We start from the raw sequence: 27,450 nt of genomic DNA on the forward strand, positions 1-27,450 counted from the left end.
CCATGCCGCCGGCACGTGTTTGCCATTTTTTGTACGTACCGGCGGCACGGAGACACGTTCAGCAATGCTACACTATTGTAGCAGGCACACACATGTAAAACCACACGGAACGTGTGTCCGTGTGCGTTTGTACGTGTGTGCGTTTTTCTACACGCTGACATATCAGTGTTTTCTCCGGCAGCACGGGTGTCACACGGCCTGCACCCGTACCACACTGGTGTAGTGTGGATGCGGTCCCGTGTGACATGCGCCGGAGAAAACACACGTGTCAGTGAAAAAAAAAACAACCTTAACTCACCTTCTCCAGCCCTCCTGTCTCTGCCGCTGTTTCCATTTGCTGCCGACCGCCGCTCATTATTCTCATTTAATATTCACTTTACTGCGGCCGGCAACAGCGGGGAGACGGGACGGCTGGAGACCGAGGATCAGCACCACGGACACCAGGAAGGACCACGTGAGTATAAAAATAACCTGTTCTCCGTATGTTATCACGGATAGCATGCGGAGAACACACGTGGCCCGCACGTACCAGAGACACGTACTTACCTGCACGCAACACGCAGGGAAAATACGTGTCTCTCGGCACGTGCATGATTTTCACGTGAGTGTGTCGGAGGCCTAACATATATTATGTAGTCTTATACACACGTGGTCAAAATTGTTGGTACCCCTCGTTTAATGAAAGAAAAACCCACATTGGTCACAGAAATTAACAAATAAAAGTCATACATTGCGTTTCAACCATGCTTCCACAGAATTTTTAAAAAAATATAACTCAATTTTTTTTTTACCTCGTATGTATTACTCCATGTACTAGGCCATCATCCAATAATGGTTATGGGTCCTTGTCAACCACTGTAATTGATCCAGCTTAATACAATGGACCTCATTTAACTTTTTTGCACCTATATTTTAGTCCAATATGCTCCATAATAATGTTTAATCTGCTTTGGGAAACATTTATTAACTATTTGCTTTAGAATATAAAACTTAAAGTAAAAATTGGTTGGGAATTGCTTCTTGGCCAGAATTAAGCCATTGATGACTGCTTTAAGTTTCAAAAATTCTACATCTTTTATCCAACAAACTACAGTAAATAGAGAATTTTACAAAAACAGAACTTTTAATACATATTCCTATGAAAAAGACATGTCTCAAAGGTAATAAATAAATCCACACACTATCGAAAAGTTATGGACCTTTTTAGGTGAGAAAATCATTTGGCTCCTCTTATCAGATTGTAGCCAATGTTATCTCGTATGATATTAGGCAATGCAATTGTATAAAGAGAAACCAATAATCAACAGTGGTTTAAAAAGTTTACATCTCTCCTGGTCCTAAGAGCATTGTGCACATAGTCATCAGCAGAATAATTTCCCATGAAGCTGGTTTTGTTAGGAGAAATGCCCATTCCTACCTATACTACCCTGTTATGCTCATGAATTGTCTCCTCCCTTGTCAAGGTCAATACCCAAATTTTACTGTCACTTTATAAATCTTATAAGTCCCCATTCCTCCTTTTTTCAATGGATTTAATCTTGGTGACATGGTTTATCATGGGAAATACAATGTGTCAGTTAGGGGATACCATTAGTAGCTATAAAATATATCAGAATCACATACATTAAACTTGCAGAGTACCCCACCACTGGATAAAACACGTGGTGGTGGCATGCATTCAGTTGCTACTGAGCATATTTACAGTGTGCCAAGGCCACGAACTTTACCAACCATTTCTCACTTACCGTATTTTTCGGACTATAAGACGCACTGGACTATAAGACGCACCCTGGTTTTAGAGGAGGAAAATAGGAAAATAAAATTTTAAACAAAAAATGTGGTCATGACACACTGTCATGGGGCGAGGATCTGCTGCTGACACTGTTATGGGGGTAATGTCCCCAAATTCTCTACTAAGGTGCCGCATCCTGGTAATGATCCTCCCTGCCTGGTATATACAGTATATGTCCCTCATCCTGCTATATACCGTAATCCTGCCATATGGCCGCATCCTGCTATATACTGGCATGTGGCCGCATCCTGCTATATAACCCATCATGTCATATGGCCCCATCTGGCTCATAATATGCCCCCATCTGGTTCATAATATGCCCCCATCTGGCTCATAATATGCCCCCATCTGGCTCATAATATGCCCCCATCTGGTTCATAATATGCCCCCATCTGGCTCATAATATGCCCCCATCTGGCTCATAATATGCCCCCATCTGGTTCATAATATGCCCCCATCTGGCTCATAATATGCCCCCATCTGGCTCATAATATGCCCCCATCTGGGTCATAATATGCCCCCATCTGGCTCATAATATGCCCCCATCTGGCTCATAATATGCCCCCATCTGGCTCATAATATGCCCCCATCTGGTTCATAATATGCCCCCATCTGGCTCATAATATGCCCCCATCTGGCTCATAATATGCCCCCATCTGGTTCATAATATGCCCCCATCTGGCTCATAATATGCCCCCATCTGGCTCATAATATGCCCCCATCTGGTTCATAATATGTCCCCATCTGGCTCATAATATGCCCCCATCTGGCTCATAATATGCCCCCAACCTGGTGTATGGCCGCATCCTGTGGCACATAAAAAAAAATAAACGTTCATACTCACCTCACTTTACCTCACTCCCTGCAGCATCGCTCGTCCTCCCGTCTGTGTCAGCAGCAGCGCCGCTGATTGGAGCCATCCCCATTACCCTGCTGGATCGCGATCATCTCCTGTGTCTGTGCCAGTGTCCCGGCGGCTGCGTGTGGACACGTGCGCACAGCGATGACGTCATCGCTGTGCGCGCCGCTAGTCTCCACTCAGCCGCCGGCACAGACACAGGAGATGATCGCGATGCAGCAGGGTAATGGGGCGGCTCCAATCAGCTGCACTGCCGCTGACACAGACGGGAGGACGAGCGATGCTGCAGGGGAACGGTGAGTACTGTACACTGATTCACTGCTCCCCGCGCTGATGATGATGCACGGGGGGCAGTGAATACAGCCGCACATGATCACTCCAGGCCGTAGTTGCCAGGGGTGATCATGCGAGCCGGCTGTTTATCCCCCGCCCATCATCCAGCCCACCTGTCAGCGCCGGCTTCAGCGCTGAGGGATGATGGGCGGGGGATGGGCGTGCATATTAAATGAGCGGGTCCACGTGGTCACGGCAGGCTGCTACAGCCTGCTCGTGCCCCCGATGACCCGCTCCACCGCAGCACCCACATTCCCCGCAGCCCATTCAGACCATAAGACGCACCCCCCACTTTCCCCCAACATTTGGGGGGAAAAAAGTGCGTCTTATGGTCCGAAAAATACGGTAAGTCAAGATGGGGAGATCCTCTGTGATGATTTAGCTATTGTGCCAGTCAGAGGGAAGAACTCATCCTCAATTGTAGATTGGTGTTATTAGTTGTTGAGCTGGTATACATTTTCTTCACCTGCATTCTAATAAGTTGAAAGAGGAAAATTTAATAAAAAAAAAACCATCTGTGGACATATTAAAGAGACAACAAATTTATTACCCTGTAATTTATTTATTTTTTTAAAAAAATAAGGCAACCATTGTCTCCAGCAAAACTGTAATTTAAAAAAAAAAATAATAATAATAAAATATATATATATATATATATATATATAAAAAATATGGGTATATACAGTACAGACCAAACGTCTGGACACACCTTCTCATCTCTAAAACAACTGTTAAGAGGAGACTTTGTGCAGCAGGCCTTTATGGTAAAATAGCTGCTAGGAAACCAATGCTAAGGACAGTGGGCCTTGTTCTAGTGTCACTGCGTTGAGAAACACGTTATGGTGTCTCTGCGGTGTTGAATGTTGATCTCCCCGAGGTCAACCATCCTTACCTATGAAGAACAGGCAACAAGCAGAAGAGACTTGTTTGGGCTAAAGAACACAAGGAATGGACATTAGACCAGTGGAAATCTGTGCTTTGGTCTGATGAGTCAAAATTTGAGATCTTTGAATCCAACCACCGTGTCTTTGTAGAAAAGGTGAACAAATGGACTCTACATGCCTGGTTCCCACCGTGAAGCATGGAGGAGGAGGTGTTATGGTGTGGGGGTGCTTTGCTGGTGACACTGTTGGGGGTTTATTCAAAATTGAAGGCATACTAAACCAGCATGGCTACCAAAACATCTTGCAGAGGCATGCTATTCCATCCAGTTTGCATTTAGTTGGACCATCATTTATTTTTCAACAGGACAATGACCCCAAACACACCTCCAGACTGTGTAAGGGCTATTTGACTAAGAAGGAGAGTGATGGGGTGCTACGCCAGATGACCTGGCCTCCACTGTCACCAGACCTGAACCCAATCGAGATGGTTTGGGGTGAGCTGGACCGCAGAGTGAAGGCAAAAGGGCCAACAAGTGCTAAGCATCTCTGGGAACTCCTTCAAGACTATTGGAAGACCATTTCCGGTGACTACATCTTGAAGCTCATCAAGAGACTGCCAAGAGTGTGAAAAGCAGCAATCAAAGCAAAAGGTGTCTACTTTGAAGAACCTAGAACATAAGCCACATTTTCAGTTTCACACTTTTTTAAGTATTTCATTCCACATGTTTTCATTCATAGTTTTGATGTCTTCAATGTAAATCTACAATTTTCAGAGTCATGAAAATAAAGAAAACTCTTTGAATGAGAAGGTATGTCTGTAATATATATATATATATATATATATATATATATCACATGATAAATCCTATGGCTTCTGACCCCGGTCCACTCATTGGACCTCAGTTGCAGTAGTAATAGTAAAATATTCAGTGCACTCTTGAACTAATAATTATGTAGATTCCTTATAGAAACCCTAGAGAAGACTATTAAAGGAACAGGCCATATTGCTAAAAAAAGCTTAATATCCTTGTAAATGTTGTAAGAATATCACATTTTTGTTAGTATCACGTTGTGCATAAGAATATATTCCTTTGTAGAGTTCAGCAAAGTGGTAGGCAACTGCAGACTCTATTTTGCTAAACTGTAGAAGGACAGGTAAATGATTATAAAAAAAAATAATACTCACTTCATCACTGACTTGTCCCGCCACTCCTACAGTCTGTTGTCCGGCTCATCCAGTCTTTCCTTTTTCTATTTTCTCATTGTCACATCATCTTTGACTACTTAACTACAGGTCAGACCTTGCAGCATGACTAGGCTTCTGACCTATCTGTCATTCTGGCATATATACGACATTACAATGTGCTTCCCTCGAGTCACATCAGAAGCTTAGTCATCACACTGGGAGCAATGGCCTAGCGTCAAATAGCCAAAGTAAATACTTGCAAAGGGAGGGGGAGAAAAGAAAGATTTTTGCAAACTGCATTCTAACTTTTTTGTGTTTCTGTGTCAGCAGTGGGGTCCTTCTGGGTCTCCTGTCATAGCGTTTTATTTCATTTAAATGTCGACGGATAATTCACTGTGACACTAAGGCCCCCTGAGCCTGCAGGACAGCTAGAATTACTTTGGAACTAGTTTGGTGATGCTTATTCACCATCTTGACTATCCTGTGTTGCAACTTTTCAAACGTTTTTCTTTGCTGTTCACTTCCAGGGAGGTTAGCTACAGTGTCATGGGTTGTAAACATCTTGATTATGTTGCATATCCTTGACAGAAAACATCTAGATCTCTGAAAATAGACTTCCAACCTTGAGATAGTTGATATTTTTCAACAATTTTGGTTCTCAAGTCCTCAGACAGTTCTCTTTTCTTTCTGTTCTCCATGCTTAGTGTGGCACAGACAGACACGTAATGCAAATGAGTCAATTTCTCCCATTTGATGCCAACAATTTTATCTGGACTATTTTTGTGATTTTGCGTGAAATTATGTCCAATTTGCCTTCTTTCCTCTGTTTGTGTTGTTCAAAGAAATACACACAAATTAAATAAACATATCTATAATAAAACATGTAATCACTAAAATTAGTGTTGAGCGAGCAGTTAGCTATTCGTACTTGTTATGCTGCTAGCGAGTATTGTCAACTTCTCGCATATTCGTTACAAGTAGCGGGCGCAAAGTAAGTCAATGGGAAATACTCGCTAAGTAGCGAGTAACTTGAAAGCCGTACTATTTGCTACTCGACTGATTCATATTGCCCAACTTGAATGCAGCATGAATCAGATTTTGGATTCATGATATAAGACATGTATATATTTCTCTGAAATTCATTACAGTGTCAGAGACGAGACGCTTTTCAAGATCCCGAATGTTCAAGATGAGACTAGTCCAACATTGCACCAGGTTGGTTGCTAGTCTTGTCTCCGACCTTGGTCCTTGGCCAAATGTTTAAAGTATATATTCTCTGGATACGTTGGGTTTAAAAGAATAATAAACATGACTGTAATCGCACAGTCAGAATATGATTCGTGATGCCTGTGGTTTTGCAGCATGAATCAGATGACAGGTTCTCTTTAAAGTATTTCCTTTATATGCCTTTGCTTTACAAGTTTATCATTTTCTGTAATTTTTAGTCATAATTGATAGTACATTTAAGTAATCATCCACTACCACATCACTGCCAACATTTCTCTAGAGATCCATGTCTTGAAACATTAAACATCAGTTTCTAATTTTGTTTGCTAGAATTTGAATTAGTGATTCATCATATTTGATAACTCAATTTCTGGTTTCCAGTAGGTTTTTTTACTTTTCTTGCATTTAAGTATACCAATAAAGAAAACAGAATGTGAGTACATGCAATACATTTTTATATTAGGCAATGTATGCCACAAAAGATTAAAAATTGTCTGCATTGGCAGAGGACATGACATATAATAAGATATATTGTAGCAAGTTCAAATACTAAAGGAAAGCAATTAGTAACCAACAGAAATTGTTCATGTACTTAATATAAACACATGGTAGTAACCTAAAATATGATATAACAAATGCATTTGAAAATGACACGTATAAATTATCCTAAAATATTACCTGTTTGGATATGCGTAAGAAATGAATACAAACTAGATAGAAATTTTTATACTAAGTCAAATGTTTTCAGAGTTGCAGGAATTAGTAGTAGGATGGTGCAGCCAATAAGTTAATAATAGCTATAGAATAAACACACCATGAAGTACTAGAAGCTGCAACAATGTGTGGTAAGGAAAAATTATCTCAACATGCATACTAGAGCGAAGCAGATGTAAATTAAATTTGTTGCAAACATTTTTGAAATGTGTGATTCCATTCATGTGAATTGCCCCAAAAAATGTCCACTTCTATTTTTCACATTGCAGAAGATTGCATCAGCCGCAGAAGGCTTACATGTCCTCAGGAACGACCACGCGGACTTCCTTACTGATTTTCCTGTACAGTCTAGATTGTTTCTAGCCGCACAACAAGAAACCAGATCGGATTTTTCTCCCTAAAAGGCCATTGATCTGTTTCTTGTACCTCCAGACAGGAGGCCACTATGCATAACTAACCAAATAGAAAATGCATACAGAGGGAGAAGGAAACCCAAAGTGTGCAAACATAAAGCTAGTTCACAAGTGTAAAAAGGAGAAATCAATGCAACATGCAAAAATCCTTTTGTTGCATGGCTGGAACTGATTAGCAGAAATCCATATATAAAATATGGATATAGCCAGTAAAAAAGAATAGTGAATGGAAAGTATAAATAGCCTCACCTGGGATGTGGTAGGACAGAGACAATGTAAGTAAGAACACATAACTAATTGCAGACAGAAGGAAGAGAAAGATAAAACAACCATCAGCATAATTAGTCAAAGGCCAACTAGGCTGTGTCTCAGTAGGGAAGGAAATCGACCACTCAGTTGAAGTTACCGGATTGAGTCCCGAAACTGAGACATGACACTTGAAATATTTTACAGCTATCACATCATATGGTATAGCACAGCACATCAGGTGAGACTATAATAGACTACATAAAGCATTGGCAGTTAATGCAACATATATTTTAGGATAATTTAGGTTAGTGAGACAAGGCTAAAACAATAAACAAATATTGCAGACAATAATGTGCTGTACAGCTGCATTACTGGAGAAGTTGAGAGTAGTAGTCTGCAAATAATGTAGAGATGTAGTTGCTAAGGGGATAGAGCAAGGTAACAACTAGAGTTGAGACAGTACCTAACTATTCGTACTCACTATACTCATAACGAGTAATGTCTAATACTCGTGTATTCATTCTGAATAGCATGTGCAACGCAAATCAACAGGGAAAAACTCGCAAAGTAACGAATAACCTGAATGCCGTTTTCATGCGAGTAGCGAATAGTGCGGAATTCAGGTTACTCGTTACATTGCGAGTTTTTCCCCATTGACTTGCATTGCACACTGTGAGGCAAATCCCGGGATATGAAGATGAATTATGACTCCAGTCATAATCCCTCATCACTCCCTGGCAGTGCCCCCCTCCCTTCTTGTTCTCAGTGTTCCACTTACACCTCCATGGCCATGTCCTGTGATATGGAAATGAGGTGGTGTGGGAACAATGGACACAGGATGACTCCCTGCCGTCACCCTGTAGTAGGAGCTGCTATCTAATTAGCAAGGCTCTGGAAGTATCCAGACAGAACGACTCCAGTAAAAAATGGTTCATATCTCGCAAGCCATATTTCCGATAAATATGGCAACCATAAAAATGGTGTCCCCGCATGCGGACGATGCCGGCACACCCTTTTTATGGGAGCAGGACATTGGGAAATGCCCCAGGCGTGATATCAGCCAATGGGGAACTGGCAGACAGGTCATGAGTCCCCTCGTTCTGTAGCTAAATTCATGACTGTCACAATGAGAGCATTGGCGTCCGCCTACGACGCTCCCAGGCAAAGTTATGGCCCATATTCCATGTTGGGATATTGTCCATAACTCAAGCCAGGGGTGGAGCAGTGCTCCCTGTGAGGTCACGAAGGTAGGAGGGGACCTGGATGTGCCCAGGTTGATAACCCTACTTCGGCCATTTTCCAGTGTTCTTCTGCTCGGGGGCCTGGTTGGGAAGACCTGTGAGGGAGTTCCTGGAAACCTGGTCTACAGCGCCCCCCTGTGGCCAGACGCAACAAGGTAACTGCTGGAACTGTGTATGCCTGTTTGTAACCCATGCTTTGATTGTAACTGTACTCTGACATATGTATATTCTGTAGATTCCCTATTGTATATATTGTAGTTCTAGTGTGCTTTAGGCTGATTAAATTATATAATTAATCTTGGGCTGTTCTGTTATCTCGATCTTGAATCCCACGTCTGTGTGTTCGGCTAATAGTTACCGTGAAGCGGTTGGTGGCAGCGAGTTGTGCCAAGGATTATTGTGGGGAGGCCAGTGAGATTCGGGGAGATTTTATATATTCCGCCCGCGGAGGTCGGGGGAATATATACCTTACTCTCACCGGGGACCCTTCAATAATCGGCATAAGTAGTATAGCGGCCTCCTGGCTTATGGTCGGGCAATTCCATAATTGGCCTGACTATAAGAGGGGCGCTAGAGAGCGCGTCACGTGCTCTGTCTGTCGGTCGGGAGGTATAAAGGAGGGGTGACCCCCACTTGTTACCCCCCGATTGTGACGTACTGGTAGCCAGCGCGGGGGATTTCTGAGTGACCCCCCCCGGTGGTTTGTGACATATTGGTGGCATAGCGGTGGGATCGAGATAATAGTGTGTGTGAGTGTGAGACCCATACTCCCAGACACAAAAGACTGCCTGCAGCAGCTGTGGCTGCTGGGGTCTTCAGACCAGCTCAACACTAGAGTGTCAGAGTGCAGATACTGTAAGGTGTGTGGAGGCATCAGGTGTCAGTTCTGTGTCAGTGACCAAAAGTCTGCAAGAATGGCTGATGGCACCAGGAGCAGAGCTAGGCAACTGGCCAATGCTAAAGCAGGAGCCGAAGAGAGGGAGAACGGTGCTGTGGACAGTAATGAGGAGGTTGCCCACGAGTCCTCCAGGAGCTCGACGCCAGAAAACAGCTCTGCAGAGGACATTGCACAACCTGGCACTGCTGGACAAGATGAGGAGCAGCTCACCCAAGGGTCCTCAACGAGCCAGATGCCAGCCCTCCGCTCTGCAATGGACAGTGAATCACCAGGCTCCGCAGCGGGCCGCAGATCACCACGTGCCATTCCACCGAGCCTGGGAGGCTCGGATAGCCTTCTTCAAATGGCTATGGCCCTTCTCCAGGCTGGAGACCAGAAGGGCTACAAGGAACTCCTGGCAGAGCGCAGGGCAGAGCGGCAGGCAGCGCGTGATGCTGAGGCTGCGGAGCGGCAAGCAGCGCGTGAAGAGCGCCAGGCAGAGCGTGAGGCTGCGGAGCGACAGGCAGACCGTGACTACCAGCTGCATCTAGCCAAGCTCCAGCCCTCATCAGCCACACGTGACCTTCAAGACACCAAACTTCCAAAGGTCCGTGTTGAGGACTTCCCAGTGCTGGAGAAGGATGGAGACTTGGACTCTTTCTTGACTGCTTTTGAACGGACTTGCTTGCAGCACCATCTGGTCAAGGACCAGTGGGCCAAATACCTGACCCCCCGTTTAAGGGGTAAGGCCCTGGAAATCCTTGGGGACTTGCCTGCTGAGTCAGATCAGGGCTACGACACCATCAAGCGGGCCCTGATCCAACAGTTCAACCTCACTCCGGAGTCCTACCGCAAGAAGTTCCGGACCCTGCAGAAGGGACCAAAGGACTCCTGGGCTGACCACCGGCGGGCACTTGCCCGAGCTGCCGACCACTGGACCCAAGGCCTGCAGCTTTCCACCGGACCAGAGATCCTGGACTTGGTCATCACGGAGCAACTCTTGTGGAACTGCCCTGAGGATCTCCGCCAGTTCATCCGAGACCAGAAGCCAAAGGGGTCCACGGCTACAGCTGCCCTTGCCGATGACTACACCAACAACCGGGCCCCTGAGGCCAGGAGAGCGGCCACCAGCAGCACCTGGAGAGGGGGTAAGATGAATTCTGCGACTGCCCCACCTGCCCCTAGACTGCAGGGGGTGTCCCCCTCAACTCCCCTCTCCAGGCCCGTGGCAGAACCAAGACGGTGCCACCAGTGCAACCTACCTGGACACTTCAAGGCCATGTGCCCTCAGCGTCCCAAGGCCCCGGCTCCGTCCCCGTCCCAAGGGCCGCCCAAGGTGTATTGTGTGGGTGGGGGTGGTGGTAGGTCCCTGGACAGCTTCCAACCTGTCACCGTCGGCCGGTCTGTGACCATAGGACTGCGAGACAGCGCCTCGGAGGTGACTCTGGTGCGGCCTGAGATGGTGTCCCCCCAAGACTTGATCCCTGGAAAAACCCTCGCTGTCTCCGGGATTGGAGGCACTGACCCGGCGCTGCCTGTTGCTGACATTTATGTGGACTGGGGCGCAGGGCGAGGGGTGAGGGAGGTGGGGGTAACTGATCGGATCCCCGCAAACGTGCTACTTGGGACAGATTTGGGGCAGATAACCTCCCAGTTTGGGCCCCAACCAAGGGCTGAACCTTCAGCCAGTATTGACATGCCTCCGGACAATGTTAATGTGTTATCTATGAATGATGTAAGGGAGGAGGGAGTGAACTCTGATATTTCTGCTTGCATAGACACCATAGACACACACTCAGCTGCAGCTGTGACAGGGGAGGGGGTCAGAGAAAGGTGTGACAATGCCTCTACAAGTAACCAGCCTGTGAGCTGGGATCTGTTGCCCTCTGCAGGGATAAGCAGAGAGCAGGGTGCTGCAGGGGGAGGACCAGTGTGTGGGGTGGGGGCTACCACAGCAAATGTGGGGTCCCCAGAGATTTCACAGCGGGGTTCTGTTGCTGCAGGAGGGGAACAGGCAGGTGAGATTGGGGCCGGTCCAGGAGCGGAAGTGCTCCCAGGTAAGATCTCGGTGCATGGTTCCCCCACAACCGGGGTGTCAGGAAGCCAGGTAGGTCTGCCTGAACCGGCGACTTGGTCAGGAACGGAGGAGGAGCAGGCACGACCCACGGTCGCAGCGGCTGTGGCCGCTGTCACCCGCAGTGGGAGTGCTGGAAGCCAAGGGGCCTCCCGGAGGTCCGATAGCTCTTCCCCTTCTGACCAAGTGGCAGCCGAGTCAGGTGGAGGCCAGGACACAGGTCCCGGGGTACTGACTGAAGATGTGACAGTCTCGTCGATTCTGGCCACATCTAGTCAGGGGTTTCAGGCAGCGTTAGAAGCTGACGACAGCCTGAAAGCTCTTAAGGAGCAGGCGGCACAGCCTCCCTCGGACTCGGACCCGGAGCGAGTGGTCTGGGACCAAGGACGGCTGTACCGGGCCACGGTCCAGCAGGGTTCACCGGAGGCGTGGCCCAGGGACCGACAGTTGGTGGTACCCTATCCGTTCCGGACGGAGTTGTTGCGGATCGCACATGAGATTCCGATGGCCGGACACCTAGGGATCGCTAAGACCAAGGCCAGGTTAAACCAGCATTTCTACTGGCCAAAAATGGGGGCCGATGTGGCTGCCTACTGCCGTTCGTGTGAAACCTGTCAGAGAGTGGGGAAGGCGGGGCCACACCCCAAAGCCCCACTAGTATCTCTGCCAATCATCGATGAGCCTTTCAGGAGGGTGGCTGTGGATCTGGTCGGCCCGCTGGCCATCCCCAGCAGCTCCGGGAAACGCTTCATACTGACGGTAGTGGACTATGCCACCCGGTACCCAGAAGCAGTGGCCTTGTCGTCCATTCGGGCTGACAAGGTGGCCACCGCATTGCTGGAGATTTTCTCCCGAGTGGGTTTTCCCCAGGAAATGCTCACTGACCGGGGGACCCAATTCATGTCCCAGCTGATGGAGGCCCTCTGTAAGCAAGTCCAGGTGCGACATCTGGTGGCCAGCCCGTACCATCCACAGACTAATGGCCTGTGCGAGCGGTTCAATGGCACCTTAAAGCAGATGCTTAAGATGTTGGTCGACTCCCATGGGCGTGACTGGGAGCGGTATCTCCCACACCTGTTATTTGCTTACCGGGAGGTTCCACAGGCCTCAACAGGATTCTCACCGTTTGAGCTCCTGTACGGGCGACGTGTGCGGGGCCCCCTGGCTCTGGTGAAAGAGGCTTGGGAAGGGGATTTGGCCACCCCTGGAGTGTCGGTTATCGAGTATGTCATGCGCTTCCGGGACAAAATGCAGGCCTTGACGCAACTGGTACACGACAATATGGCTCAAGCCCAGGCCGATCAGAAGCGTTGGTACGACCAGAACGCTTGTGAGAGGACCTACCAAGTGGGTCAAAAGGTGTGGGTACTGGTCCCCGTACCACAGGACAAGCTTCAGGCAGCCTGGGAAGGCCCATACCTCGTGTACCAGCAGCTCAACCCTGTAACGTACCTGGTCACCCTGGACCCTGCCCGTGGAAGGCGGAAGCCCTTCCATGTGAACATGATGAAGGCACATCATGAGCGGGAGGCATGTGCGCTCCCCGTGTGCAACCTGCCCGAGGAGGGAGAAGCGGAAACCCTCTTGGATATGCTAGCCCAGGTTAGGGCAGGCGGATCCATTGAGGATGTGGAGGTTGGCCACCAGCTCTTGGAAGACCAACGGTCCCAGCTGTGGGCCACCCTCCTCCCCTTCCGGGGGTTGTTTACCAACCAGCCCGGAAGGACTGACTTGGCTGTCCATCACGTGGACACTGGGGATCATCCCCCGATCCGGCGTTCAGCATATCGGGTCTCCCTGGAGGTGCAGCAACACATGCGCCAGGAGATTGACGAGATGCTGAAGCTGGGGGTGATCCAGGCATCCAACAGCGCTTGGGCCTCGCCTGTAGTCCTCGTCCCTAAGAAGGACCGAACCACTCGGTTCTGCGTGGACTACAGGGGGCTCAATGCGGTCACGGTCGCCGATGCGTACCCAATGCCACGCATCGATGACCTGCTCGATCAGTTGGCCGGGGCTCAGTACCTGACCATCATGGATCTGAGCCGGGGATATTGGCAGATCCCCCTGACTCGCAAGGCCAGTGAACGCTCTGCCTTTATTAACCCATTTGGACTGTACGAGTCCACGGTGATGCCATTCGGGATGAGGAATGCCCCTGCCACTTTCCAGCGGATGGTCAACACCCTGCTCAAGGGACTTGAAGGGTACGCGGCCGCGTACCTGGATGACATTGCCGTCTTCAGTCCCACCTGGGAGGACCACCTAGAGCATCTAGCACAGGTGCTCAGGCGGATCCACCGGGCAGGTTTGACCATCAAGCCGGGAAAGTGTCAGCTGGCCATGAGCGAGGTCCAGTACCTCGGTCACCGGGTAGGTGGGAGAACACTGAAGCCCGAGCCTGAGAAAGTGGAAGCCATCGCATCCTGGCCCACCCCCAGGACCAAGAAGCAGGTGATGTCCTTCTTGGGGACCGCTGGGTACTATAGGAGGTTTGTTCCATGCTATAGTAGCCTGGCAAAGCCCTTGACGGACCTCACCAAGAAGAAGCTGCCCTCTGCAGTCGATTGGACAATGGACTGCGAGACAGCCTTCCGGGCCCTAAAGGACGCCCTGTCCAGCCCGCCCGTGCTACAGGCAGCCGACTTCACGCGGCCGTTTGTAGTACAGACCGACGCCAGTGACTTCGGCCTCGGTGCGGTGCTCAGCCAGGTGGACTCTGCGAGCCAAGAGCACCCAGTCTTGTACCTGAGCAGGAAGCTGTTACCAAGGGAAGTTGCCTATTCCACGATGGAGAAGGAGTGCCTGGCCATAGTGTGGGCCCTGCAGCGTCTGCAACCCTATCTATATGGGCGCCACTTCATCGTGGAGACGGACCACAATCCCCTCAGCTGGTTGCACACCGTCTCTGGGACGAATGGGCGATTGTTGCGATGGAGCCTTGCGCTCCAGCAATACAACTTCACCATTCGCCACAAAAGGGGCCGTGACCACGGTAACGCAGACGGGCTGTCCCGACAAGGAGAGGTCGCGGACGGGCGCACGGGGGAACACCGGAGTGTGCTGCCCCCTAGCGCCCTCAAAAGGGGGGAGGTGTGAGGCAAATCCCGGGATATGAAGATGAATTATGACTCCAGTCATAATCCCTCATCACTCCCTGGCAGTGCCCCCCTCCCTTCTTGTTCTCAGTGTTCCACTTACACCTCCATGGCCATGTCCTGTGATATGGAAATGAGGTGGTGTGGGAACAATGGACACAGGATGACTCCCTGCCGTCACCCTGTAGTAGGAGCTGCTATCTAATTAGCAAGGCTCTGGAAGTATCCAGACAGAACGACTCCAGTAAAAAATGGTTCATATCTCGCAAGCCATATTTCCGATAAATATGGCAACCATAAAAATGGTGTCCCCGCATGCGGACGATGCCGGCACACCCTTTTTATGGGAGCAGGACATTGGGAAATGCCCCAGGCGTGATATCAGCCAATGGGGAACTGGCAGACAGGTCATGAGTCCCCTCGTTCTGTAGCTAAATTCATAACTGTCACAATGAGAGCATTGGCGTCCGCCTACGACGCTCCCAGGCAAAGTTATGGCCCATATTCCATGTTGGGATATTGTCCATAACTCAAGCCAGGGGTGGAGCAGTGCTCCCTGTGAGGTCACGAAGGTAGGAGGGGACCTGGATGTGCCCAGGTTGATAACCCTACTTCGGCCATTTTCCAGTGTTCTTCTGCTCGGGGGCCTGGTTGGGAAGACCTGTGAGGGAGTTCCTGGAAACCTGGTCTACAGCACCCCCCTGTGGCCAGACGCAACAAGGTAACTGCTGGAACTGTGTATGCCTGTTTGTAACCCATGCTTTGATTGTAACTGTACTCTGACATATGTATATTCTGTAGATTCCCTATTGTATATATTGTAGTTCTAGTGTGCTTTAGGCTGATTAAATTATATAATTAATCTTGGGCTGTTCTGTTATCTCGATCTTGAATCCCACGTCTGTGTGTTCGGCTAATAGTTACCGTGAAGCGGTTGGTGGCAGCGAGTTGTGCCAAGGATTATTGTGGGGAGGCCAGTGAGATTCGGGGAGATTTTATATATTCCGCCCGCGGAGGTCGGGGGAATATATACCTTACTCTCACCGGGGACCCTTCAATAATCGGCATAAGTAGTATAGCGGCCTCCTGGCTTATGGTCGGGCAATTCCATAATTGGCCTGACTATAAGAGGGGCGCTAGAGAGCGCGTCACGTGCTCTGTCTGTCGGTCGGGAGGTATAAAGGAGGGGTGACCCCCACTTGTTACCCCCCGATTGTGACGTACTGGTAGCCAGCGCGGGGGATTTCTGAGTGACCCCCCCCGGTGGTTTGTGACACACACGCTATTTGGAATGAATACACGAATATTAGACAGTACTTGTTATGATTATTGCGAGTATGAATAGTTAGGTACTTGCTCAACTCTAGTGACAACAGCAGTGCTTGACTAAGTGAATAATTAGTGATTTTTTTCCATTCTTAATGCACTACAAAGCAGAAATAAGTTAGCACAATCTTTTTTGAAGAAAATGTAATATCAAATTAGAGTCATCAGAAATATTGTGCATGCTTGTTATAGACTAATGTACTGTGTTTTGACATGTCTTGCTTAATCTACTTTGTGAAGAAGGGAATAGTTGTTTTTTAACAACACAAAAGAAAATTTATCTCAAATCCAAACATTTAACTGCAGCTATCTTCTTTACATTCATAAATTCTGCAACACTGCTGTGGCCTGTTGCAGGTTCTGATCTTTTGATTGTGTAGCTGCCTAGCATGTCTTATTGCATCATTTTTGGTTAGAGGGTTGAATTTTGTTACATAGAAAAAAATAATCATTTAACTTTGCATGTCAGTTTTTTAATACCTGCCTTACAAGTCAAATTTGACAATCATTAACTTCACACCTATACTGTAGACTGCTGCAACATTTTGCTTTCTGTATGTGTACCTACCTACCTAACATTTTTTACTTTTGCATTTTTGGCACGGGTTGAATATTTGGGGTTGAAAAAATGATCAAAAGTTAATCATAGTCTTGTACAAAATGTACTGGAAAAAAAAGCAATGAGGATGGATGGTGTGGTGTAAAAGAAAAACAAATCAAAACACAGCTAAGAATATGAGACTGCTATCAACAGCAACTTCATCACAACCATCACTGGCACCAGTAATACTACCAAAAAAAGATCCCATTAGACCTCCTTTGTCTCTCAAAAGTGAAGAGGAAGTTGAAGCCATTAACAAAGAAACTGGAGATCAAAGAACAATGTATGATCACTTGGATTTTTCAGACATAATGTAATCTACTTTAACCAACATTTGAAGTTTTTTTTTATAAGGGGTACACCATGCTACTAGAACAGTGTTTTACAAAAGATCCATATGACGAGACAGATCCATACCCTGTTCAGTGCTGAACTGGCAGGCAATTCCAGCTGCAATGTTGAAACGATTACCCATGGAGATCCTCTGCATTATCCTGTTCTTTCTTGCATTTGTTTTTTGAAGGTGACCAGCCTTCTTGGGGGACTTGAAAGAGTTTGTGATGTTGTAAAGAAGCAATATTCTCAAAATCACAGACTTGGAATGACCAACTTCTCTTGCTATGGATGATAGTGTCACCCCTTGGGCCTTCAGCTTTATAACCTGCTGCCAGAGTGTTTCAGTCACTTTGGAACGGCACACCATTTTAGCAGTCAGTGCAAACTGGAAAATTAGGCTGCCAGTTACATAGGATTTATCAGATAAGTAAGGAAATTTGCACCAGGTGACAGATTAACAATAACTTGCAGGTATCTGAAATCGTTCTCTAATGCTGATCAGTGTTCTTTTACATTTATATCATTTACAATTTTATTATGTGCTTTTGAAGAAATTCAATTTATGAAATAAGCTTAAAACTCTGCTAATTTACTCATGTTAGGATATTCACATAGGACTACACAATGATTTTAATATTTAGGACATTGTGTGTTATTCTCTAATTTTAATATCCAGTGTATCACTGGATCACTCAGTTCAGTCACAGCAGAATGATATGATCTCTGACAGTGACACCTTCATTTTTTGTCAGCGTTCTAACAGAATGGTCTGCCTGATCACAATTACTAACTGACAAGCTGAAATGGGTTGTTGGTTTAACTACCGGGTTACCATACATGTTACAAGAGATGTCACGTTGGGCTGTTTATTACTACCTTTACTTTCTGTTTCTATGGTGAAGTCATTTTAAAATGACCAAGGCTGTATTTTTGTTAAATAGCTTGAAAGGGGTTGGATACAAATCTATTAAGTCTTAAAAGTGTTATGCAGTTTCTTTTTTAAGAAACTCGATGATTGGCAGTATTGCAATTCACTGGAAATTGATTTGCTGTGAATCAGTTATTTTTTAAATTATACTAACTGAGTGAATTTAAATTTTTAAGGATTTATTAATCTTAACATCACACATATAGAATGTCTTGAGCTCAACAATGGTGCTAAATCTGAAGCCAGATTCAGCACATCCTTCAGCATGGTGGTATTTTTTTATTCTTTATAGTATTTTGTGTCATATCTTTAGTGTTGTCCCATGTAGAGATATCATAAAATATTTACAAAACTCTGAGAGGTGTACTCATTTTTGGGATATACTGTGACTGTGTTAACATAAATCAATTTTGGCTCAAGAGGATTATTTTAGCAAATTAGATTGTTAGGATGCAACTGTGCCTAAAACACACACACGCATATATATATATATATATATATATATATATATATATATATATATATATAGAATTTAAATGTAGATGATATAATATTAAAAAAATATATATTTTTACTGAACTTATTTACAGTAGTTACATTATCTCATCTAAACCTAGATCTTCCCTAAGAATTAATTCTGAAGATTTGTTGCAGAAACTTTAAGAATGGTTTATTCGCCTAAATGGCACTTAAAAAACCATACGCTTTCTACTGAAACAACCAAAATCATATTGATCAAATTAATTTATATTTACTGAAATGTCTATAATAAATCTGCTGCATATAAATGTATACACTTACATGCATTCTATATTACACAGAACTGAGAAAACATATTTCAGGACATATTTAACCCCTTTATGCACTGTGCCGTACATGTACTTTGTGGTGAAGTGTTATTTACTGCACCATGAAGCATGAAGATGAAGCAAGCACCATGTCTCTGCCACCTGGAGGGAAAGATGGCTAGTTACTTTCACAACATGTAAGGAGTAGAGATGAGCAAACCTTTCAAACTTTGGTTTGCCAATCCTTATAGAGCCTCCTGATCAGTTCATTAAACATACCAAGCCCTTTGAGTTGAATGGAAGGCCAAATTTATGTGTTGTAAAATGGTGTAGTGGGGCTGTAAAAGAAAGAAAATTCAGCTGGACATACTTACTGAGTCTCCAGCGCGGCTGTAACTGATCCCGCAGATTATCCCTGATCCATATTCACTGCTTTCATCACTCACCGACATCTCTTATTGGCTGCAGTCAGACCCCGCCCCAGACAACATCTGTTATTGGTTGGAATCACAACAAAGAAAAAGAAGGTTTGTAACAAATGAGATCACAAAATATTTCTCAAAATATAAAATATTTTATTGAGAAAAAACACCAGAAAACATGTTAAAAAGATTTAAAACACTCCAAAAGTGATCAAACATACTGGGGTTTGCATACAATAAGGCATAATAAACCCCAGATTTCCCCCTTAAAGAAATTTCATACTACCTATGGGAAATGCATCATACACTTTCAAAAAAGCAGCAATATTGCAAGCATGAAGCCACACAAAAAAGTTCATATAAAGTGACAATGACATAAAGCAGCAAGTAAGGCTGCATGCAGGATAATAGCACGCTAGGAAATGCTAAGCAGCAAACACAGTTATAGATACAGATACAATAAATTGCAAGCACAAAACAGATGGAAATCAGAAAATATTAATTCTGTAAAAATCGAATGGAAGTATACCAATCCAGAGGAAGTCCCAGGTGTAAGGTAGAATACCTATCATTAAGAAGGAAACCAAAACAACCCACCCAATGCGTATCGCTACCCTAGTGGCAGCTTCTTCAGGGAAAAATGGGGCATGAATATATGCAGCAAAAAGCTGCTTTTTATGTCAAAAAATAATCGCTAAATACCTTATTATGTGCAACACCTGTTGTGGCAGCTGTGACTTGCGCACTGGAAGTGTATACCCAGCATTGAAAATTAACCAGATCCCTATAATCCGGAAGTGTGCAACCATCCCTGCACACCAATGACTGACAAACAACGTTCCCTTTACCAAAGGTGCCACGCATGTGCAGGAGTATTTATATATAAATGAGATCTTCTCTGAGATGTCTTTTTTCTAACCTAAACAAATCCAATCACCGAACGGGAATCCTTCCATTCCTTGTAATAATATAGTTGCCCGCCTTTGAACTGACTCTAAATTCTGAATATCCTTTTTAAAAGGTGGAGCCCAAAATTATATCCCATATTCCAGATGTGGCCTTACATGTGACTTATAAAGGGGTAACAATACATTGTGATCACGGGATATATTCTCTCTTTTTATACACCCTAAAATCTTGTTTGCTTTTGCAGCTGCTGCTTGACATTGAATACTGCTGCTCAGCTTATTTGTAAGCAGAATACCCAAGTCTTTCTCCTGTTCTGTAGTCCCGAGTTTACTACCATTTAATGTATATGCAGCAATAGAATTACTCTGTCCTAGGTGCATTACTTTACATTTATCAACATTAAATCTCATTTGCCAAGTGTCTGTCCATTCTGAAATCTTCTCCAGATCGTTTTTTAAAATTGTACAATCAGGGTCGGTTTTTAATATCCTACATAATTTGGTGTCATCAGCAAAGACTGGTCCTAAAGCTTAAAAATGGTTTCCATATTATAGAAAACATCCCATTAGATAATTTTTGTTATAGTTTTTATCACTTTATATTTCAGCCGTATACATTTAATTCTGTGATACTTTAATAACATTATAATCACCACTGTAAAATAAAAACAACCATACTGCTATGTGGGCTTCAACAAACTTCCAGGCTGCAATTAGAATCTCAGAGTGGGTTTTCCATATGCACACAAGCTCTGCGGTTCCAAGAGGCTTGAGGAAAAGGTAACTGTAGATGTTCTTCCCTGACTGGTTAGCGCCTCCGCCCTTCTGTTCATTCCACTGCAGCGCTTGTGTACACATGGACAACCGATATCGAGATTCTAACTGCAGCTTGGAATTTTGATGACGTCCGCATCGCAGAATGGATGGGTTTTTTCACAGCGGTGTATAGCATGTTATGAAAGTATCAGGTATGTAAATAAATTCTAATGAAATTGATAAAAATTATAAACAAAACAATCTGGTATGTCGTGTTCTATAATATGATACAATCTTCTGCAATCTGTAAAACAGTGGTGAGTATTTTACACGATTCACGCAAAGTGAATTGACAATTGCATTCTCTGGATTCAGAAAATTCCTAAATATTCATCACAATTTTGATTTGCATTGAATCAATTCACTATCTCTAATGCTGTGTTGTAGAAATGTTAATAAAAGTGAATAAAAGGTTTATAATCTGTTTCACAAAATTAATAAAGACTATTTTATTACAGCATGAAAGAAGCTGGATTAAGCTATAAGTACTGGAGAGGTGTTCCACTTGCTTCTAGTTGCAAGCAATGTCCAGCAGCTTATACAAATCCTGTATGTGGGTCAGATGGCCATTCATATTTATCTAAGGTAAGATATAAATTACACTACATCATTCCTAGAATAAATGTATTACCCTCTTTTCTCTCTCTCTCTCTCTCTCTCTCTCTCTCTCTCTCTCTCTCTCTCTATATATATATATATATATATATATATATATATATATATATATATATATATTAAATGTAGTGGTCTCAATATTTGAGGATTCAATGGTAGAGGAAACTGGCTAATGAAAGATTTTTAGGATAATAATGATATACTATTAAGGATTTACTGTACAATTATGAACTTTTTAGGTTCCAGATCTTTAAAAGACTTGTCCCGCCTTAGAAGACAAGTTTGTAGTCACTCTATTTGACTGCTAATTGACTTGTGCAGTGCCACAATTTCCCTGTATTCCCCTCAAAGATGAGCAGTTACATCACCATATATATGTGATCTGTATACTTATGGTCCCGTGTCACCTAGACTTGATTAAGGTGAGTCTTCTAAGTTTTCATGCACCAAGGGAAAAATTCAGTTTGAAGCCCTTTCTATACACAGCCTTAATGGTTTGAGTAGTCATCATCTGACCACTCATATGCAATTTGCATGCTTACAGTCACTTGTTGACTAGCTGATTTTCTGATTCTCTCAGTGTTCAGTGATAAAATACAGAAACTTCTTCATTTAGAAAAGCAGGAAGGCAAGCTATTCAGCACGTGAGAGTAAGTATGAAAATCCATCATGAGTGGTCATGTGATGACTGCTGGAAATGACAATCAAAGCGGGATCCTGACAGTGAATACAATATATGTTGGTAGGGTAAGACATGCTACAATACTTAATTTTATAATCAATGCTCCTAAGATAAATACAGATATAGTAATCCTTAACTTGTCAAATGGCACAATGCTTTATTAACACAGCCAGATATGGAATTTTAGGTAAACAGGATCAGAACCAATAAGTGTATGAATACAGAACCAGATCCGTCAACAGTACAGAAATCCATCACCAAAAACACCATCAGTACAGGAATTCATAACTAGAGTCACAGTCGGTACACAAATACATCACCAGGATCACCATCAATACAGAAATGCATCACCAGAAAAAACATAAATACATGAACTCAGCACCAACTTTATTACAACTATCAGTTGCAGTGTCAGGTCAGCCCCATATACAATTGTATCTCCTAAACCAAGTATTTTCTTAGTAATGGAAGGTGATGCTGAGCGTTATTACCTGCCATCATGAGATTGTAGACTATACAGGAACCACAGTCTTGGTGAGATGCAGTCAGTATCACAAATAAATATTTACATCCAGATACCTTATAAATTTAATATATTCTGACTATAGTCAATCTCTTTCTTTTTTTTTCCATTTTGTCCAGGCGTCATGGTGACTTTTCACATCCACAGCTTATCTTTTCAGACTTCCATCTTCTCCGATCTTCTGCAGTACATCCCAACATGGTGCCCTTAAGAATAGCAGATTTCCTATAATTCTCCTCAAAATAAAATACCTGCCCTATGCTGTGCCTTTGAATAATTACCTGTCAATGTGCTCCCTGTGCAAAATATGACCCCCAGATGTTTCCTCTTATGGTATAAGGCCTCCATACTGTCCTCTCTTTTCCATACTTGAACTCCTCTCATATTGCCCCTCACACTATGTTCACACTATACTGCCATTCTCTATTTTGTATCGATTTTTAAACCTCCCATCACTACGTACTGTCCCCAACATACTTTTAGTTATCACACTGTTGCCCTTGCTGACCCCTCTTAATACTGCCACCCACACTACCCAGTCTTCATATTGTGCTCTTGCATACCTTTTTCCCCTAAACTGTCTCCTCACACATTTCTCCCATTTCTCCCTTTATACTGTCTCCTCACATAATCTTCCTCCCTATACTGCCTTTTTTCACTTCCCCCTCTGCCCTTACTGTCTCCTCACAGATTCCCAGCCCCCTTACCATACTGTTCTCTCACACATTCAACCCTCCTCTCTCCTTGCCAAACTGTCTTTTGTCATTCTCACCTTGCTTCCGAACATATCCACTCTGGTGCAGAAATGACATAAGCAGCGTAATCATGTGACCTGATCACGCTACTAACGTTGCCTTGACCCAAAAGTGCCAGCAATCAGGGCTTCAATAGTACTTGTATCCAAAAAACTGAAGTGCATTTGAATGCTAGCAGAGAACATTTTACACCTTCCGTGAGCTGGCTGTCAGTCTGAATCCCATTCTTGGGTGTAGCAAAATATAACTTTCTGTAAGACACCTCTGATCGCCATATCAGGTGTCCAAACAGCACCATGCTGCCAGCTGCGCCTGGTGAAAATGCCTCGTATGCCTCACCCAAGGTACACCACTGGAGAAGCATAAGAATTTTGTCAGCATGTGGCTGCAAATATGCAAACTGCATTTATGTAAAGGGACTTCATGGAAATTGTGACCGTGTACGAATTGTACACTGTGGTGATTAGACAGTATGCAGTCAAATCGAGTGATTTCAGACTTTTCTTCTGAGACTGGACAATTCTTTATAAATCTTTTGGGTGTAAGTTATATCAAAATGTTTAAAACTGAAATGCCAATGGTCTAATTGAAAGTCAACCTATTAGATGGCTTCTGGGAGAATTACAGCCTCAAAAATTAAGATTTTTTTTTTCAGCCCTGCAATTTCTAACTTAACACTACTGGTCCTCATTGGACTATCCAGCAGAAGCCAATGTCAAATAATCCCTTGGTTACAGTTATTGGCCTAAGGTTGCTCATAGTAAATAAGGGCTGTGCTGTGTGTTTTCATGTAGATATATCATTTTATGATTTCTTCTTTTGAATTATATCACATATTTCAATATTATTAGATGGTATATTCTCATGAGCAATGTTTATGCAATAGAGCTTTGGTTGTATGCAGGTTGTGGGGACACGGTAACACCTTAAGGACATAGCATTTTGTTTATTGTCTTGTACCAGGAGCCATATTATTTTTATTTTTTCTAGGGCATAGCTATTTGCTTCTATTTTTGTGAAATTAATTGTATTTTTCAGGGGCACCATTTTGAGATACATTTAACTAATTGCCAAATCTTTATTAACTTTTTGTAAGGAGAAATCGCTGTTGCTTTTTGATGTTTTAAATTTTACGCTATTCACATCCTACACAAATTTAATGCTAAATTTATTCTGTGGGTTTCCTTGATTATGATGACACCAAATTTTTGAAGTTTTATTCATGTTCTATCCTTCTCTACTATAACTGCACCATGATAAAGAAATCAGAGCCACACATTTTTTTAATAATAATTTAATTTATAAATTTTAATAATTTTATAATTCTCTTTTAGGGTTGCTGTGTGATAGCATTTGTTTGTGACGAGATGGAGTTTTGAGTGGAACCAATTTCTGGAACATATGACCTTTTGACCACTTTTAAGTAAAATTTTTGGAAAGTGGCACATACAATAGAAAAAGTATTTTGGGAACTTTTTTTTTTTAATTCATTCTAATTAACATGTTAATGGGCAGCAGATACATAAAACATGCTGCTAGATCAATGGGCCTCAAGTATCAGACTTCCAATTTCAGCCATGTCTGTTTAACTCTGTGAGGCTGTGGTGTTTTAGAGAAAAACATAATTTAAATAGCTCCGGCAACCAAGCTACATGAGAAAGTAGTCAGACAGGTGGGTCCCTAGCAGCATCTCCCTGCATGTTGCCATTAGTGATAGTTCTCTCCCGATACACCCATGGAGAGACAGCTATTAAAGTGAACCTGTCAGGTGCAAGATGCACCCACAACTGTGAGCAGTTCTAGGTGCATATTAGTAATCCCTGCCTAGCAGTCCCTGTATACTATTGCATAAATAAACAGATCTTTAGAAAAAGTATTTTATTATATGCTAATGAGGCCAGGGACTTGTTGCAAGGGCATGATTTCCCCTGGCTACTCGACCCCCTTAGCATGCCCCTGTGGGCATACTAACATGCTAATGAATGTGCAGCGACGCCACACATACCTCAATCTTTATGAGGTCAGCGGAGGATGGATGCGTACTACGTATGATCTGGACTTCTGGTCATGTGCACTATACCTCACTGAAGCCGGGAAGCTCATACCCGGTATCAATTTTAGTGAGCATGATCGGAAGTCCAGGGGACTATGGATCATGCGCAGTGCATTTCCATCCTCCATCGGCCGCCATGAAGAGTGAGTTATGTTCGGTGAAGCTGCTCATTCATTAGCATGTTAGTACGCCCACAGAGGCGTGCTAGCATGCTATGTGGGCCAGCTAGCCAAGGGAGCTAACGCCTTTGCGACTAGTCCCTGTTATCACTAGCATATAAGTAACGATCTTTAGAAATACTTTTTCTAAAGACCTGTCTATTTATGCTAGTGTATACAGGGATTACTAATATGCACCCAGAACTGCTCGTGATTCTGGGTGCATATTGCACCTGACAGGTTCCCTTTAAAGTTTATTTTTTTTTTTCTGAAATCGTGCAACATTTCAGAGTTAAACATTTACACAATAACTTGTCATATGACCTTGAGTATCAATTGCAGCTTGACAACAACGTCTCATGCTGTTCACAAATGACTTATTGAGGCATAGCATCCCACTCTTGTTGAAGGGTATCCCTCTGCACACTGAGGTTCTGTGGTACAGAGTTACAAGCTCCTTCAAGGTGATTCAATAGGTTTTTCTATGTGATTCAGGTCTTTAGAAAGTGTGAGCCACTCCACTGCAGGTATACTAGTCTCCAATATTAAAAATATAAGCAATCTCATGGTTACAAGCCCATCTCCAGAGATCTTTATGTTCATTTGTTCAAAATGCGCACCATAATCAGTAAGTTTACAACCCATGGAACTGTGGTTAATCTCCCTGGATGTGGACAGTAGAGAAAAATTGTTTAAAGGCTGCAACACATAAAAGTCCAAATGGTGGATAAGCAACCCCAATCAAGTTTCAAAGAAATTCAAGCTGTATTGCAAGATCAGGGTACATCAGAGTCAGCATAAACTATTAGTTGCCATTAGAAAGAAATGAAACATTATGGCAAGAGACCCAGGAGCACTCCACTTCTGACACAGTGTCATAAAAAGCTAGATTGTAGTTTGCCAAAGTGTGTGTGAGTAAGCAAAAATCCTTCGAGGAAAGCGTCTCGCAGAAGGTTGAGACCACAATAGAGCTTTCTGGTAAACCACATCATTCCACTGTTTACTGAAAATGGAATGAGGCCTACAAAGAAAAGAACACAGTACCTAAAGTGAAACATGATGGATTCCCAAAGTATTTTGGCTTGTTTTGCTGCTTTTGGCACTGTGTGCCTTGACTATGTGCATGGCATCATGAAATTGGAAGATTGACAAAGGATTTTGGGTTGCAATGAAGTGCCCAGTGTCAGAGACCTGGGTTTGCGTCCAAACACTTGATTGTTGCATTTAGACAATGAACCAAAAAATACTTCAAGAAGCACACAGAAATGAAAGAAATGAATGGAAACTGGAGAGTTCTGAAGTGGCCAGCAATGATTCTGCATCTAATTCACATTAAAATTACTGCTGGGAGAAGGCACCATTCAAATATGAGAGACCTGGAGCAGTTTGCAAAAGAAGAGTAGTCCAAAAAAAAAATGAAATGATGGCCACCAACATGTTAGAGACATCAAGGAGAGTGCTATGCATCAGCCTTTGTGAATGGTACAATGAAAAGCCCTACTTACTACTGGAACACCATCAATAATCCAATCATTGCTCCTCTACATGAACTGCACTAGCCTAATTTCATCTTCATGACTGACAATGCTCCT

The 27,450-nt window shown here is 43.9% G+C and overlaps 1 protein-coding gene across 2 annotated transcripts in view; it reads left to right on the forward strand.

The window, feature by feature from the left end:
- The window catches only part of SPOCK3 (SPARC (osteonectin), cwcv and kazal like domains proteoglycan 3), a 585,104-nt gene that overhangs the window by 390,380 nt on the left and 167,274 nt on the right, over nt 1-27,450 (forward strand). For both annotated transcript variants that reach the window (XM_075347291.1, XM_075347286.1), the window contains exon 5: nt 21,531-21,657. In XM_075347291.1, coding sequence (XP_075203406.1) covers nt 21,531-21,657 — 127 coding nt within the window. The remainder of the gene's footprint in view (nt 1-21,530; nt 21,658-27,450) is intronic.

The sequence above is a fragment of the Anomaloglossus baeobatrachus genome, chromosome 1 (assembly GCF_048569485.1).
Source record: "Anomaloglossus baeobatrachus isolate aAnoBae1 chromosome 1, aAnoBae1.hap1, whole genome shotgun sequence".
Lineage (NCBI taxonomy): Eukaryota > Metazoa > Chordata > Amphibia > Anura > Aromobatidae > Anomaloglossus > Anomaloglossus baeobatrachus.